General features: G+C 38.0%; 1 protein-coding gene across 6 annotated transcripts in view; it reads right to left on the bottom strand.

Annotated features, from left to right (window-relative positions):
- Positions 1-14,887, bottom strand: part of PEX5L (peroxisomal biogenesis factor 5 like) — a 229,421-nt gene extending 214,534 nt beyond the window's left edge. For 2 of the 6 annotated variants that reach the window (XM_045502880.1, XM_045502882.1), the window contains exon 1: positions 14,512-14,885. In XM_045502880.1, the coding sequence (XP_045358836.1) occupies positions 14,512-14,532 (21 nt within the window). In that variant the 5' untranslated portion in view covers positions 14,533-14,885. Of the gene's footprint in view, positions 1-14,511 lie in introns of all 6 variants that reach the window. The other 4 variants (XM_045502887.1, XM_045502888.1, XM_045502883.1 and 1 more) reach the window with 3 other exon arrangements.
- Positions 14,888-15,221: the final 334 nt, after the last annotated feature.

The following is a 15,221-nucleotide window of genomic DNA, read 5'->3' as shown; positions in this document are numbered from 1 at the left end:
AAATCAGGGACCAGTGCCTCCATTTTATTTTTATTTATTTATTTTTTATTTTATTTTATTTTTTATTTTTATTTATTTATTTATTTTCAATATATGAAATTTATTGTCAGATTGGTTTCCATACAACACCCAGTGCTCATCCCAAAAGGTGCCCTCCTCAATACCCATCACCCACCCTCCCATCCCTCCCACCCCCCATCAACCCTCAGTTTGTTCTCAGTTTTTAAGAGTCTCTTATGCTTTGCAGTGTCTCCATTTTAAACAGATATTTTAACATCAATTGAGATTAGTAAGAGCTATGTATATTTCCTTCACAGTAATCTTGATCTTGCCATTTAGAAGTTCTCTTTAAACAAAGCTGGAATTTGCTCGTTCCCTGAAAAAATGGATGTCTAAGAGAGGAAGAAAATAAGAGACCTCCCCCAAGTAAACAGTGACTAATTTTTCAATACTGAAGTCATGTATTTAATTTAATTTAATTTAATTTAATTTAATTTAATTTTATTTTATTTTATTTTTTTATTATTGTTATTATTTTTTTTTGAGAGAGAAAGAGAAAGTGCACGCATGCACATGCAAGCAGTGGAGGGACAGAGAGAGAGGGAAAAAGAATCCCAAGGAGGCTCCGTGTGACAGCACGGAGCCCCATGCAGAGCTTGATCCCATGAACCATGAGATCGTGACCTGAGCCAAAATCAAGAAACTGATGCCCAACTAACTGAGCCACCCAGGAGCCCCTTGAATTTTTTATAAAATAAAAAGTAAAACATAAAAGTTAAATATTTAGGTAAGTGACAGATTTTGGAGGGGGGACATCTTGGCTTAATTTATACACACAACCCAAGATTCTGTTTCTATACATGCAACACAGAGGGATCTACACTGGGCTTCTGAGCTCTGGTGAATCCCACAGCTTCGCTATTTTCCTGGCTTGCTGGGTATTTTGATTCTAGGGAGGCTTTCTGTACAAAAATATGGATGTTTCACAGCTGCCCTGTATTCCACTAGAAGAGTGTACTGCATCACACACAAAGGTACTCTCAAGGTACTAAATAAATATATGCAGATGCTGAATTCAGAGAACTGTATGGATTTAGTACCTGTCCTGTATAAATGACAGAAAGAATGCCTCAGAGATTTCTACCCTCCAAGACCATGCAATATTCCAGAAAACTTGCAAAATCTTTTTTTGTACCCTCACTGTTAGTTGAGTCAGTTTGGAATAGGTGAGGTACTGATGTAGAGATGTGACCTGAATTTGCTATGTAGGCTCAAGAAATAGAATAAAAAAACCAGATAGACCCAAATTTTGGTCTCCCAACTGATTTGATGTAGGGGTTTGGGTGAGGCACTCAAACCTTGTCAGTTGCATTCTCTCTATCAGCATAACAAAGATAAAATATCTATCCTATGCCAACCTCACTAAAGCATTCTAAAGATTAACTTTTATAAGGCTTTCACAAAATGTGACTATTGTAGCAGAGATAATCAGTATTCTATCATAGCTGAGAGTTCTGCCATATTGAGGATAGCTTTGTAGAAAAATATCTCTTGTCATTTACAGAATAAGGGTAGGGGAAAAGGTATGGCAGGATCCTCCCAAGCAGTACATCCCTTGAAGAATTAGGGAAGGTTGATCTTTGACTTCATAAGAAATAACAAGTATCTTGGGGCGCCTGGGTGGCGCAGTCGGTTAAGCGTCCGACTTCAGCCAGGTCACGATCTCCCGGTCCGGGAGTTCGAGCCCCGGTCCGGGAGTTCGAGCCCCGGTCCGGGAGTTCGAGCCCCGGTCCGGGAGTTCGAGCCCCGCGTCAGGCTCTGGGCTGATGGCTCAGAGCCTGGAGCCTGTTTCCGATTCTGTGTCTCCCTCTCTCTCTGCCCCTCCCCCGTTCATGCTCTGTCTCTCTCTGTCCCAAAAATAAATAAACGTTGAAAAAAAAAAAAAAGAAATAACAAGTATCTTGATGTTAGCAAAGCCTTTTAATTTATTTTCCAAGATATGGTTATTAGTGAACTGGGGAAATCTTCCCTGACCAACATTCAGAGATGTATTGTATCACTAATTAAGGGCCTGATAAAAATAGAATCCTAGAGCTGGAAGGAAAGCCAGTAATCCTCTAAGCCAACCATCTTCCATAAAGACTAGTAAACCCACATCCAATCTGTGTTTGAATACCTTTGATAAAATAGAGCTCACTTCTTCACCTTTCATCATGCCCCTTCACACAAACACACACACACGCACACACACACACCACAGATTAGAATGTTCGTAGAGGAGACCCTCTTCAGAGTCATACATATGATTGTACATATTGGTTGTACAAGGATGTCTGGATGCGAGGGCACAAGTCAGGTCTGAAATCCAACCCCCTAACTCCACTTTCTAAGTCATGTGACTGGGTGTGAGACTGTGTCCTCCAGGAAAAAAGAGAGTCCATGTATTTGGCTCCCCAGGGAAGATCCCTTTTTATAATCTGATCAGAAGTGGGACACATATCACTGGCATAGTTATTTCTTCTCTCTTATTAGAGAAAGCTTTGACATGTAATATTTGAATCTTTTTACCCTGTACCTGATGGGAAGAATTGCTCCTACATATCTCAGGCTCCCATGTCAAAATAACTGTGGGAAACATAAGAAGATCTCCATATTCAGACAGTCTTACAAAATTGACATGTCCCTTGGATGACCATTGTGAGTGCAGCTCCTTCCTTGAATCCTTGGAATAATGTGTGTGCATGTGTGTGTGTGTGTGTGTGTGTGTGTGTGTGTGTGTGTGTGTGTAAACGGGGAGGTGAGGTCTGGAGGTATAAGCAACCTCTTACAACTGGGTGTAAGCAAATGACGGCCTCCTAGGGCAGTTCTAACTGATGTTCTGTCATCTCAGCGGTCTCACGGGTGTCTGTGTTAGCACTATGATCAAAATCTCTGTTGACAACTATCTGAGCTGGTGAAGAGGTGTCTAGAACCTTAGAGGCATGGATTCTAATTCCAAATGACCTTGGTCACTTATAGATATAGTTAGAAACCATTAGGAGAATCTATTACATTTCTAAGTCTGCAGCTCCAGACTGTCCTTAGGCTTTAAAGGGTTTGAACCCATTAAATTGCATAGACTGCTTTGACAGCAGAGTGTTGGTTAATTACAGTGGCAATCTAATTATAAGGCTTATAAGGTTTCCCTGTAATTGATTCCCTTTCAAGTGTGTGGAAACTTCACTTCATATGGATTCACTCCTGAAAATCATGGGAATAGACCAGATTCTGGGGCTGTGTGTGTCTTAGAATCAGGAAGACTATCCCAATCGCACTTTGGAGTCCTTATTCAGGACAGTAAGGGACTCTTCTCAGTATTTCATTCATTCATTCATTCATTCATTCATTCATTCAGTAAATACTACATTAATAGTATGTACCTAATTCTAATAGTCTCCAGGAATACAAAGATATATTGGATATAGTCGCTGCCACAGATAGGCTTACTAGTTGGGGAGATTGACAGAAACAAGTAATTAAAGCTATATGGTAATTATTTGTATTAGTGATGAATTTAAGATGTTAAGGAAACATTGAGGAGGAGATCGCTAATTCTGCATTGTGTGGGAGAATATGGGAGAACACTGGTGGGGGCACAGAAGAGCACTCACTGAAGAGATAACATTTAAGTGCAATATTGAAGGATGAGTAAATATTCAGTGTACAGAAGGCAAGCGTTTGGGATGGGGAAATGAAAAAGACATGCAGCACAGTGAGAGAACAAGAAAATCAAGCGTCTGCCACTACTGCAGACAACCAATTATGACAGGCACTGCTATGGCAGAACCTCTTCCTTCACACACAATGTATAGAAAACACTTTGCCAGTTCCATAAAAACAAAAGAGCTAATCCTGAGTAAGTCATCACAATGTATGGGTACATTTATTGGTTTAGAGAAGGTACATTATTAGAGCAAGATCACACAGACAATATGTTAGGGAAGCCAGGGTTTGGACTTGGGGCTGTCTGATCCTGGAGCACAAGTATGTTGTGCCTCTTCAGGTATGAGGATTATTAAGTGATGTATGATACATGCCATCAAAAGGCTTTCAGCATACTTTTTTTCCATTTTGAGGAGGGGCAATTAATTCCATCAAGACCTAGCCCTCACTTTCCTCATATATGAAGTGACAAAGTTGTGCTATATGAACTCCAAAGACTTTTATATTTCTAAGCTTCTATTTTCATTTAATCTTGCCTCAAGCTTAAGAACACTTTTTTTTGTCTTACATATATCTTACTAAAGACTTATATAATAGATTGCATATCAGTAATTAAAGACTCAAATACACAGGGCATTTTTATTATAATCATCCTTTGAATATGAAACACTAACGTGTCCAGTTTTCCACTTTAAATTCCTGCATATCGAGAAAAAAATGTTCTTATCACTAAAGTACATGATATGTATTTTAATTCCCCGATTAATTACTAAATTCTTCACAGAGCTCTTTCCAATTTTTCAAAAAGAATAGGAGTGAGCAGTAGATGGACATTGATGGATGATGGAGGGATCATTCTGTTTTTCTTTGCTGCATGATTTCATAAACCAATATATTCTAGTTTTACTGTATTCTATAGGCCTGCATGTAATAGCAGGCAGCACCAAACAAAAGCTTAAAGAAAATTATTTTCTTTTAACTATTCTCCTTGAAGGCAGACTCAACTTTAGTCAAGTCAATATAGAGAGGCATCTATTTTACTTTCAAGCAATATCTATAACATGTAATAGTGGGCATTGACTTTTTTTTTTTAACTTTCCCAAATAAACTCTGTATTTGGAAAATCGCCTACCTTTGGAGTCTTGGTGGTAAGCAGATATGCACTTTTCCAAACTACCTTGCAAATAGGGTATGGATGTGTGATTCAGCTCCACCAACCAGCCACATCTGTCCCCACTTTGAATTGGGATTTTCGGGGCACACAGAAGCAGTCACAGTAGAGAATTCATCCTGGAAATGGGTGGGGGAGCAGCTGAAGATCCAACAGGGGTTTCCATGGAAGCAGCAGCAGTGAGGAGCAGCTGAACCAGTGCCCAAGTCTAGGGTATAAGGGTGCAAACTGAGGTTTCTTTTCTGTGAGGACAGCAGTGGGGTCTGCACTAGCCTGGTTTGAGGTTTGACTGAGGCTGTGCCCTGCCTGATGCCTGGTCTCTCCATCCCAAGCCTAGTTCTAGAAGTCTGTGAGTGCTCCAATGTACTTAAAAAAAACACTTAAAAAAATTTTTTTTTCAATGTTTATTTATTTTTGGGACAGAGAGAGACAGAGCATGAACGGGGGAGGGGCAGAGAGAGAGGGAGACACAGAATCGGAAACAGGCTCCAGGCTCTGAGCCATCAGCCCAGAGCCTGACGCGGGGCTCGAACTCACGGACCGCGAGATCGTGACCTGGCTGAAGTCGGACGTTTAACCGACTGCGCCACCCAGGCGCCCCAAAAAACACTTTTAGAAACTTTTTATTTTGAAAAAATATCTAGCTGCAAAAAAACTGCATGTATAGAACAATGGACTTCCATAACACCCTTTCCCCAGATTTACCAATTCTTAACATTTCCTATATTTTTCTTTCTCTCTCTCTGTTTCTCTCTCTCCCACTCTCTTTATGTAATTATATTATACATAGTATTATTTACATTATTCTAAATCACTTTAGAGTAGGTTACATACACTACGCCCCTTTACCTCCTTATATTGCAGCATGGATTTCCTAAAAACAAGGGTATTCTCTTACTCAGCCACAGTTTAGTTATCAAATTCAGGAAATGTAACACTAATATTAATCTAATCTCCAGTCTATATTAATATTTCAATTATGCCAACAGTGTGCTCTATAACAATTTTCTTTCCCAGTCCACGATCCAACACAGGATCATATATTGCATTTACTTGTCATATCTCTTAAGTCTTCTTTTAATGTGTAAATATATCAGTTTTTCCTTGTTTTTCAAGATATTGACACATTCGAAAAATAATCTGTTTATTTTATAGAATATCCCTCATTTGGGGTTTGTCTGAGATTTTCTCATGATTAGATTCAAGTTGCTAATTCTTAGCAGTAATATTATATGAGTGATATTGTGTCCTTCTCAGGGCATCACATCCAGAGATAATATGCAGATGATTACCATATTGGTGATGTTGATTTTGATTACTTAGTTAGGATGTTGTCCAATTTCTTCACTGAAAAGTTATTATATTTTTCTCTTGTAATTTAGATGGTTGATATTTTGATGTTATATAAATGTCCTGTTTCTCCTCGAACTGCCCCCTTCTTCAGCTCAGATTCAGCATCCATTTATCATTCTTGCTTGAATCAATTTTTACTATGAGGATTGCAAAATGGTGATTTTTTGATTTTCATCATTCCTCCTATGTTTATTAATTGTCAATATATACTTTTCATAAATCCCCTTTCTGCTTAAATGAGCCAGAGTTGGTTTCCAATGCTTATAGCTAAGAACCCCAAGGCTGATTAACTTGTATATTTAGGCAGCTAATTCCAAGAACCTATCAAACCACCAAGACTCCAACCAGTTTACTCAAATGGTCAATCAAGTCAGTTCAAGGAGAAACACCTTTAACAAATGATACAACTTTTCACCGTGCCTCATTCCACTTTTAAAACACTTGCACAGATCAGACTTTCTTCCACTGTCAACCAAATGACTACCAAACTGAATATATAAAATATCAAATAGACTAAAACTGAAAAGCAGAAAAATATCAATTTTTGTGACTAAATGCTAAACACCAAGATATTTGGGGATATTGAGCAGTTTATTATACTGTTTATTTTTCACTTAGATTTTTTTTGCTTGTGATAAATATCGAAATAAAGAAAAATAGTTTAATGGAAATAGCACACTGGGGGAAGGCAGCTTTCCCTCAAGTGCTAGCTCTGCTAACTTGTGTAGGACTTTGTGAGCAATTTTTTTACTTTTCTGAACCTTAATTTCATCGTCTGTGAAATGAGATGGTTGAACACAACACTTTCAAGAGTCTTTCAAACTCAGGATTTTATGACCCCAAAACTGAACATGAGTGCAATTGTTGGAGACATAAGGAACTGTTAACCTAGAATATTCTAATGAGGACATTTGGATCCAAGATTATTCTGGTATAAAGATTAGCAACTGTGAGATAACTCCCAAGTTATTCAGAGAATAGAAATATCAAAACAATTTGGAGAACAATTTAGTCTAGAGATCGTAAAGCTGTCTGAATAGATGTTTTTTCCAAGAGTTAAACAGTCTCACAGGCTTGGCATTGGTCAGGTCACATCTTGAGTAGTGTATCTTGCTCAGAGGGCCATACTTTCGTGGAGCCATTAAAACATCAAAAATGTCATCATGAAAAATTATTGAGTGAACTGGGTTGTTTATCTTGGAGAAGAAAAGATTTAATGGGATGAGGACATGATAATTCTCTAGCTACTTGAAGGTTTGTTTTATTCAAGTGGAATATAATAGGTTTTTTGTGTTTTCTCCAGACAGAAAAACTACAACCAACTGGGTGGAGGTTATGATACTGATATAAGGAGGAAACTCTATTCAAACATAATTGTGATAGTTGCTTTTATCAGCCCCTCTGTCAGGGACACCATCATGTCTCTGTGATCTCAGAAAGCTACCCAAGAATCAAGCTTTTTGCTAGGGTCTCAGTGCAACAAATCAGGCCTTGTTCTCCATGTAAATGTTTTCAGATAAGTGCTTCTCAAATCAAACATCAAAAAAAAATATATATATATATATACACACACACATACATATATATGTGTATGTATGTATATATACATACATATATATACATATATATATATACATACATATATATACATATATATATATATATATATCACTGGGTATCTTGAGGAATTTCATTTCTGATTCAGTAGGTCTGGGGTGGGAACTGAAATTCTGCATTTCCAACAAACTCCCAAGTGTTTCATGTGCACATAATCACCTGACCAATCAGATGTTACATTCCCATGTGACCAAAGGATATTATTCAGTATAAGCATGCATGTTACAGTTAACACCCATGTGAAAGGAGGTAAAAAGATGTTTCACAACTCCAGCAGCTTCGTCTTCTCACGATGTTTAAATGTTTTCCTGTCTCTTTTTTCCTTAAAGAGCTTCCATATTTTCTGACCTTTTACTACTTTTGATCATTTTGCCTACTGGCATGGCTCTGTCTACTTCTAGGTAGCCATGAATTAATCCCCCAGCATATCATGAATTTTGATTATTTTAGATCATTACTTCGACTATAACTATTTTTGGCACGACAACAGACATGCACACACAAACACATATACCATCTTATGGTGCTTTTTATTGGATTTTTTCCCACAAGGCATAATGGCCTAGGAACAGAAGCTTGTGTGTGCACAGGGACCCATGCCTACCTTCAGCTCTCTTCCCTTCGTTCTAGGCTTTGTCCATCTCCAAACAGGCATCTCACTCAGTAGCAACTGGGTAATGTATCCAGGGTCTTTTTATTATCACAGGAATTTTCATTTCACCCTGATACAATACCAGTTTTAACCCTCAAGACCATACAGAACAATTCTAGCCTCTTCCTGCATAATGATTCTTCAAGCATTTATATAGAGTCATTGCGGTCTCTTTGAGTCTTTACTTTCCAAACTAAACATCTCCAGTTCCTTCAATAATTAATCATATAAAATGGTTTGAATTCCTCTACCATACCAGTTGCTTTAAAAAATACACAAATTTTAAGAGGGTGTGTGAGAGTGGGAATTTTGTGGTTACCTAGGTAGATTTCTGGCATTACAACACCAATCATCTCTTGGAATCTTCATGACTTTATAGATCACCATATGGCATTCTATTTGGAAAAAAATTTTTTTTCACTACACCAAGTCCCACTTGCAGGGTTTTCCTGTTGTTGTTGTTGTTTTTATTGTTTTTCAGAGGAATCTATGCATGAGCAGGGGTTTGGGGGAGTTCTGTAAGCACCTTCAATGCAAATTCTCCCACTTGGCTCAGGTTCCCCCCATTTCAGAGCTGCTGGCAAGCTTCTATGTGTTACTCTTGAATGAAATGGTGGATAACTAGCCTCTTCCTCTCTAAATGAGCTCACTTTTTTTTTCATCTGTGCAATCTCTAACAGTGATTGCCTAAAAATTATACATAGGAATGATCATTTTAGTAAAATTTCACACGGAGAACAATAATGGTCATTTATCTAATGGAGTTTCAATAGAAGTAGTATACTGGCACTTATAAAGATCAGTCAAAAATGACATACTAAGACAACACTGGCAGTGTGTTCTATTATACTCTGAGGTCTCAACACTCAGCAATGATCTGGATATTTAACCAATAGGGTATTAACTATCTTCCTGTATAATATGCTAATATATAAAACACAAAAATCTTTCTGAATAGAATGGGGAAAGAAGTTTTCAATTTGGTTTCCTTAGTAAAGGAGATGGCACAGGGAAGAGGGGTGGAAATGGGTGAGGTGGAGATGAAGGAAGGGGTCATTAACAGAAATGTAACCCTTAGTTCATAGCACTTTGGTCTTGGTACCTGATACGTGGGTTACATGCTGTAGTAAATAAATTCTTAATTATAAAAAGGTGATACATTTTCAGAAACTTGGCAACCCCACTTCCTCTATCAGTGTATTTGAAATTATAGCATGTTTAGATGTCACAAAACACTCAGATTGGACTTAAGTCTCTTAATAAGGAAACATTAAAGTGGGGCTTACCTTCACTTGTAATGCAGGAAATGCACACTAGTTATTCCATGGGTGCATCAAGAAGTTAATTCTAGAATATAAAACCTTTAAACAGCTCTAGCTTATGCCTGTGTTGGCAACATGTGATCTCAATGAAAAGTGTGAAAAAGGAGACTGCCAGATGTTTTGACTGCATGATACATCACACCTTAATGTTTCCTAGGTTGGCTGTAGTAATACTAGAGATTCAAGATTTTAAAATTAACAAGTTCTCTTCTAACTTTTTCTTAGTCTTTACTTTAAAATGTGTTATAATCAAAACATTCATGTGCTGGAGGTTTTTTCCTTAAAACATGTGTTTTTAGGAAGAATGTTTATAAACCATAAACAAAATCTCAGAAGAACATATTGTGTGTCTTTTAGTAAGTGTATTATATAAACTGTTGGCCAGTATGACTGGGGAATGATATTTTCAGGTTAATCAATATTATACCATAAGTATTATAATTTTAAGTGTTAGAAGCTCACTATTACTCCCATATCAAGCATGATTTGCTATAAATATATCAGAAAGCACTTCAACATCTTGCTGGAGCTTGTGTCATAATTTGAGCATGAGCCCCACTGTACATGCATTTCCTTCAGCAGAATTCTAGTTAATACTATTTCAGACTATACATTCATTCAATAAATGAGTATTAATGCTGATTATCATTCATAGGAAGACCTTGAGGAGGTTGGGCAGGTGCCATTTGAGATGGGGGAAAGGGAAAGGCAGCAGCTACATCTGACCAAAACAACCAACCCCAGTCTCAGGTCAGCATTGCTTCATTTTCTTTAAAACATCCCCTCCAGCAAGCTAATCTTCAAAGACTCTCCTCTGAAAATGCAAATACCACTGCAGGGTGTGTGTATGTGTATATGTGGTGTATTAGTATTAATTATATCTTTGTTAGCAAAAGGTTGATAAAGGGAATGACATAGGATAGAAAATGGTGGCATCAAGGAAGAGAAAATGGATCTTCTAGAGAAGTGGAAATACCCATGACAAATATTACTTAGTTTACAGTTTTGCTTGAGGGTCTCAATTATGACAAACTACTATTACAGATGTTGAAATAACATTTTATAATCTTATCTTGGATTGGCTTCTTATATTTGTTGTTTCTAGTGAAACTAAATGAATCTCCTGTGGCCAGATCTACTTTATTAGCATAATTCATGTTACCCAACCTGTTCCCCTTCATGAAGATTTTTTTTTAAGCTAAGTAATGTCAAAAATAAATACAAACACAAAACTCCTTTGGGGAAAACAAATAAAACGGCTACTTTAGAGCTGTTAATAATCTTACAATTATTGTCACTTAAATTTTCTTTAGTTAATGTCTTGTGAAGCCAGAGGATGTGGAATGCTTCCTTAGCCAGCTTAAGTAAATAAAAAAAAAGTCTGGTTTGGAAGGCTCATAATGAAGATCAGTTACAATTACAATTAGATTTTTTGTTTGACTGCCTTCTGAAATAATTTTCTTTTATAACAAAAGCATTACTGAGGATGCTTCATTAAAAAAAAAAAAACCCTCAGTTCAAAATTGAAATTACATTGGTCTATATTTATACCTTCCCAGAAAAAAAAAGTTTGGCTAAGGAAATATTCAGAGACATGTAATTATTTTGCTCTAATTGGCACTGTTAATTCACATGCACATGTACAAATAAGCATTGCAGTACAGAGCATACAGAGGTATTGAAAGGATTAAAAGACTGAAGGGTATCTAATAGGAATAAAGAGTTTGGTCTGAACTGATTCTAAAATATATTTAATCACCATTGGCCCTCTTGGTCAAAAGGAAAAAAAAAAGTAAATCTAAAATAGTCACTAAGGAAACGAGCTTTGCTTAAGTTGCTTGGGTGATAAATTCCCCTTGGAAATAACTAGTGAGGCACTTGGAAAACAGTGCAACTCTAGGGCCCTGCTCCTAAGAAATATACCTGTGGCATTTACTATGAAACCAAGAAATATATGCTGCCATGCTCTGCTTTATCTATCTACAATGGATGTCAACTTTTATCTTCAAAGGTGCTAGCAGAGTATGCTTTTGAAAGTCTGTGGCTTCTAAAATGAATTCAGGTTCTATGGTAAACTGGAAAATTAGCTATATGTGAAAGACTTAATAGATTTTATTTACAAAATCATTTAGTTGTAAAAACAAAGGCACTCCAGGAGTTTTTAAATTAAACTATTTTTTAAGGCTTCTTGTGAATACCTTCCCCACTCAAGACTGCCTATTTACAAACATTTTATTTTAGAATCTCTACAGAAAAGAGAAGAATTAGAAGGCACAGCAAATGACTGCAAATGTTTTTTTTCACTCTCATTTTAAGATATCAGCCAAGTAACACCAGTGTTTCAAATGAACTCCAAAGTTGGCAGAAGTGTTAGTAAATCTACTCATTCCTAGCCCAATTTACCAAACAAATATTCAGATTTTTAATCACAAATTAAAAAATTAAAAATTAAAATTTTGGAGTGTTTGGGCTATATGTCTGCTCCTTTGTGATTACCATCAGGGACACACAGAAAGATGGTGCTATCTCTGATAAGGAAGGCTTCTTTATTTACCCTGAATATATCAGCACAATGGAGATTTTGTCTACAGGCTCAAAACTATTCTCTGGAAATGAGACTGACCTTTTCAAATGTAAGCAAATATTATAAATCAGGTTGTAATAGGCATTATTTCTGGGGAAGAGGAAATCCTATTCAGATGATCATATATATCATTTAATAGCTACTACACTATTAAAGCCATAGAAGCTTTATATTTAGCATTAATGGTCAATAGTAAATAGGGAAAAAAAGTATTGTGCTCTGAAATTTTGGCAAGCATATTGATTACAGTCTTTATTTAGTAATGTTTTCAAGTTAAGCTTGGCAGCAAAGATTTGTGAGTTTTACTGCAAGCCATCATATTTGCTGTTACAGTAGTGCACAAGCAAAAAAAAAAAAAAAAAAAAGTGAAGTTGGGAGCATGTGCAAAATCTTACATATTGTTTATTCTTCCAAAGTAAAATGAAACCCTCAGACATTGTTCTGGGTGATTCAAGTTTCACTAACATCCTCCCTTTAAATATTCAGAAAACTGGGTTAGAATTGTTTTTGGGTGCCTGGATTTACCAGACTGTTGCTTCAATTCTTCATTCACAAAAACATATTTTAAACAACAAAAAAATAATGTGAAAAGTTTTTGTAAATTCCCCAAGTAACCAATTGTGAATTTTGTGTGAATGAGCAATTTTCTGAAGATTGACACTATTCAGTAAAACCTTCCTACTTTACTCCAGTGAAGAAACTGCTTAGGGATAATAAATAGATAATGTAGAAAATTGTAAGTATCATTCTTAGGGACATATGAAACATAAAACTATAGTAATGATCCTTTGTTAATTTTTTCAGCAGTCTGAATTCAACATTTCTGAATGTTTGAATGCTCCTTTGTTGTTAAACTTTCCAATTAACGTAGCTTTAATAAGAAACATGTAGACCATATCTATTATATATACTTAGAAATATACTTCAGTGACTATTGTCCATCAACTGTGATAGAATTCCATTAATAATTTTCAAACAGGATGATGTCAGTAATATGGGAAATGGTTTTGGAATTCTGATAGCGCTGATTCAGAAATCTTACAAAACTTATGACACTGATTATACCGTTTTATATAAAAATAAATTACAGTCTAAGAGAATTTCCCCCACAGACTTAGAAATTAAATATTTGGTAATACTAAATTATGAATGCAATAACATATCTACCTATTTTCAATTGCTCCAAAGACACAGAAGCAACATCGTCAATATTCACACATGTTACACTAGTGTGAAGATACCACATATGATGACTATATTTGACCATCTTTGGAATGGAAAGGAACTCCAAACATCAAACCTGATGACTAAAGCATTTAGAACAGCAAAAAGAGCTCAGTTCATACTTTCAGAAGCTGAGTTAGTATTTTTTTTCCCCCCAAAGTGTACAGCTGCCTTTGTAAGGAAGAACCAACCATGTGAATGAGAACTGAAGTCAAGGTTAAAATAATTTTTCCCAAGAGAGTAGAGTGCATCAGAGAGAAGCAGAGGCTCAGCTCAGATGAGCATTAACAACCAGAGGCAGCATCTTCCCTGAAAAACATTAGAGTCTCTTGGACATATGTTTGAAATTCATCCTCCCAAGTCATCCTGTGACTGTAGAGATAGGTGACAATGTCCCACTCTCTGAAGGGGGAAAATACAGCACAAACCATTTAAAAAATTATCACTTTAAAAAATTATACAAAAGTGGCAAAGTGTTCTAACTGTCAAGAAACCTTTGCAGATGGTAAAGGAAAAGCTTTGTCTTTCTATTATTGTTTGCCCTTCAGTTGACATACATGCCGAGTTGCATCAATAGAGGATTACAACGGAAACACAGTCATCTCCAGGTTTCCTCTGTTTGGATTCCTTGATCTTGTTTAAAGAAACAGGCTCAGGGAATGCACAGAAAACAAACTTCCCCAATCGAAGTTCCGAGGTCGTTCCTCCCTTTCTCCCACCCTCAGAAACCTGTCTAGTTTACTGGACAGAAATGTCATGGTCATGTTGCACCACTTCACTTGTTGAACTGTGTGAAGGCAGCGCCTGACCACAATAACTTAGTGAGCCACCTTGCTCTTAAATTAGCCCCCCAAGATTTCTTTCCAGTTCGGTGGAAATGTCTTACCTGCATGTGTCCCTGGTACATTCTGCTTCGGCTTCTTCAGGGCTCCCTGAGGCCGCCGGATGCTTTCCCTCGTGTTTACTTGCACACCAACAGAGGGGAGAAGACGGCGTGCACAGTGTGTTCTCAGACGGTGCCCCTGAGCCGGGTGGAAGGCTCCAGGTAGCCCGGCCACTGTGGCCCCCTGGCCGCTCTGTACGCTGCCGGGAACTGTTCTCCGCTCGGGGTGCTGAAAGCGGACACAGGAGAGCGCGCGGAGGAGATGAGGAGCCCAGGCGGCCAAGCTCACCCGCAGGCTCAGGTCCTGCTTCGCCGGGCGTTTCTAAAACTCACTCCTCCACCGAACTCTCTCGCTTCCTGCCGGGCTGCCTCATGTCTCTCTATCTTCGTCACGAACCCCCTTCTCCTCCCAACCCTGACGTGAGCGCCCACACCAGCCGCCGCAGCAGCTGCCGAGCGGGGCGCGCGCCGCCCTCCCGGCCGCGTCTCTGCCGAGAGGCCGCGGGGCCGGGCACGCGCGCGCGTTCCCGGCGGGCCCGTGAGAGGCCCGAAGGCGATTCATGCACGCGGCCGGCAAAGTGCCCGTGAGTGGTGGTCGCGCAAGGCGTTCAGGTGCGGCGGCCTCATGCACGGAGATTCCGGCACAGTAGATGGTCAGATGTAAGAAAAGTGGGAGGAAAATGCATTGTGTCTCCAGGGCCATCCATACCGAC

Source organism: Leopardus geoffroyi, chromosome C2 (assembly GCF_018350155.1).
Source record: "Leopardus geoffroyi isolate Oge1 chromosome C2, O.geoffroyi_Oge1_pat1.0, whole genome shotgun sequence".
Classification (NCBI taxonomy): domain Eukaryota; kingdom Metazoa; phylum Chordata; class Mammalia; order Carnivora; family Felidae; genus Leopardus; species Leopardus geoffroyi.
This window is presented reverse-complemented; position numbering and strand designations above follow the sequence as displayed.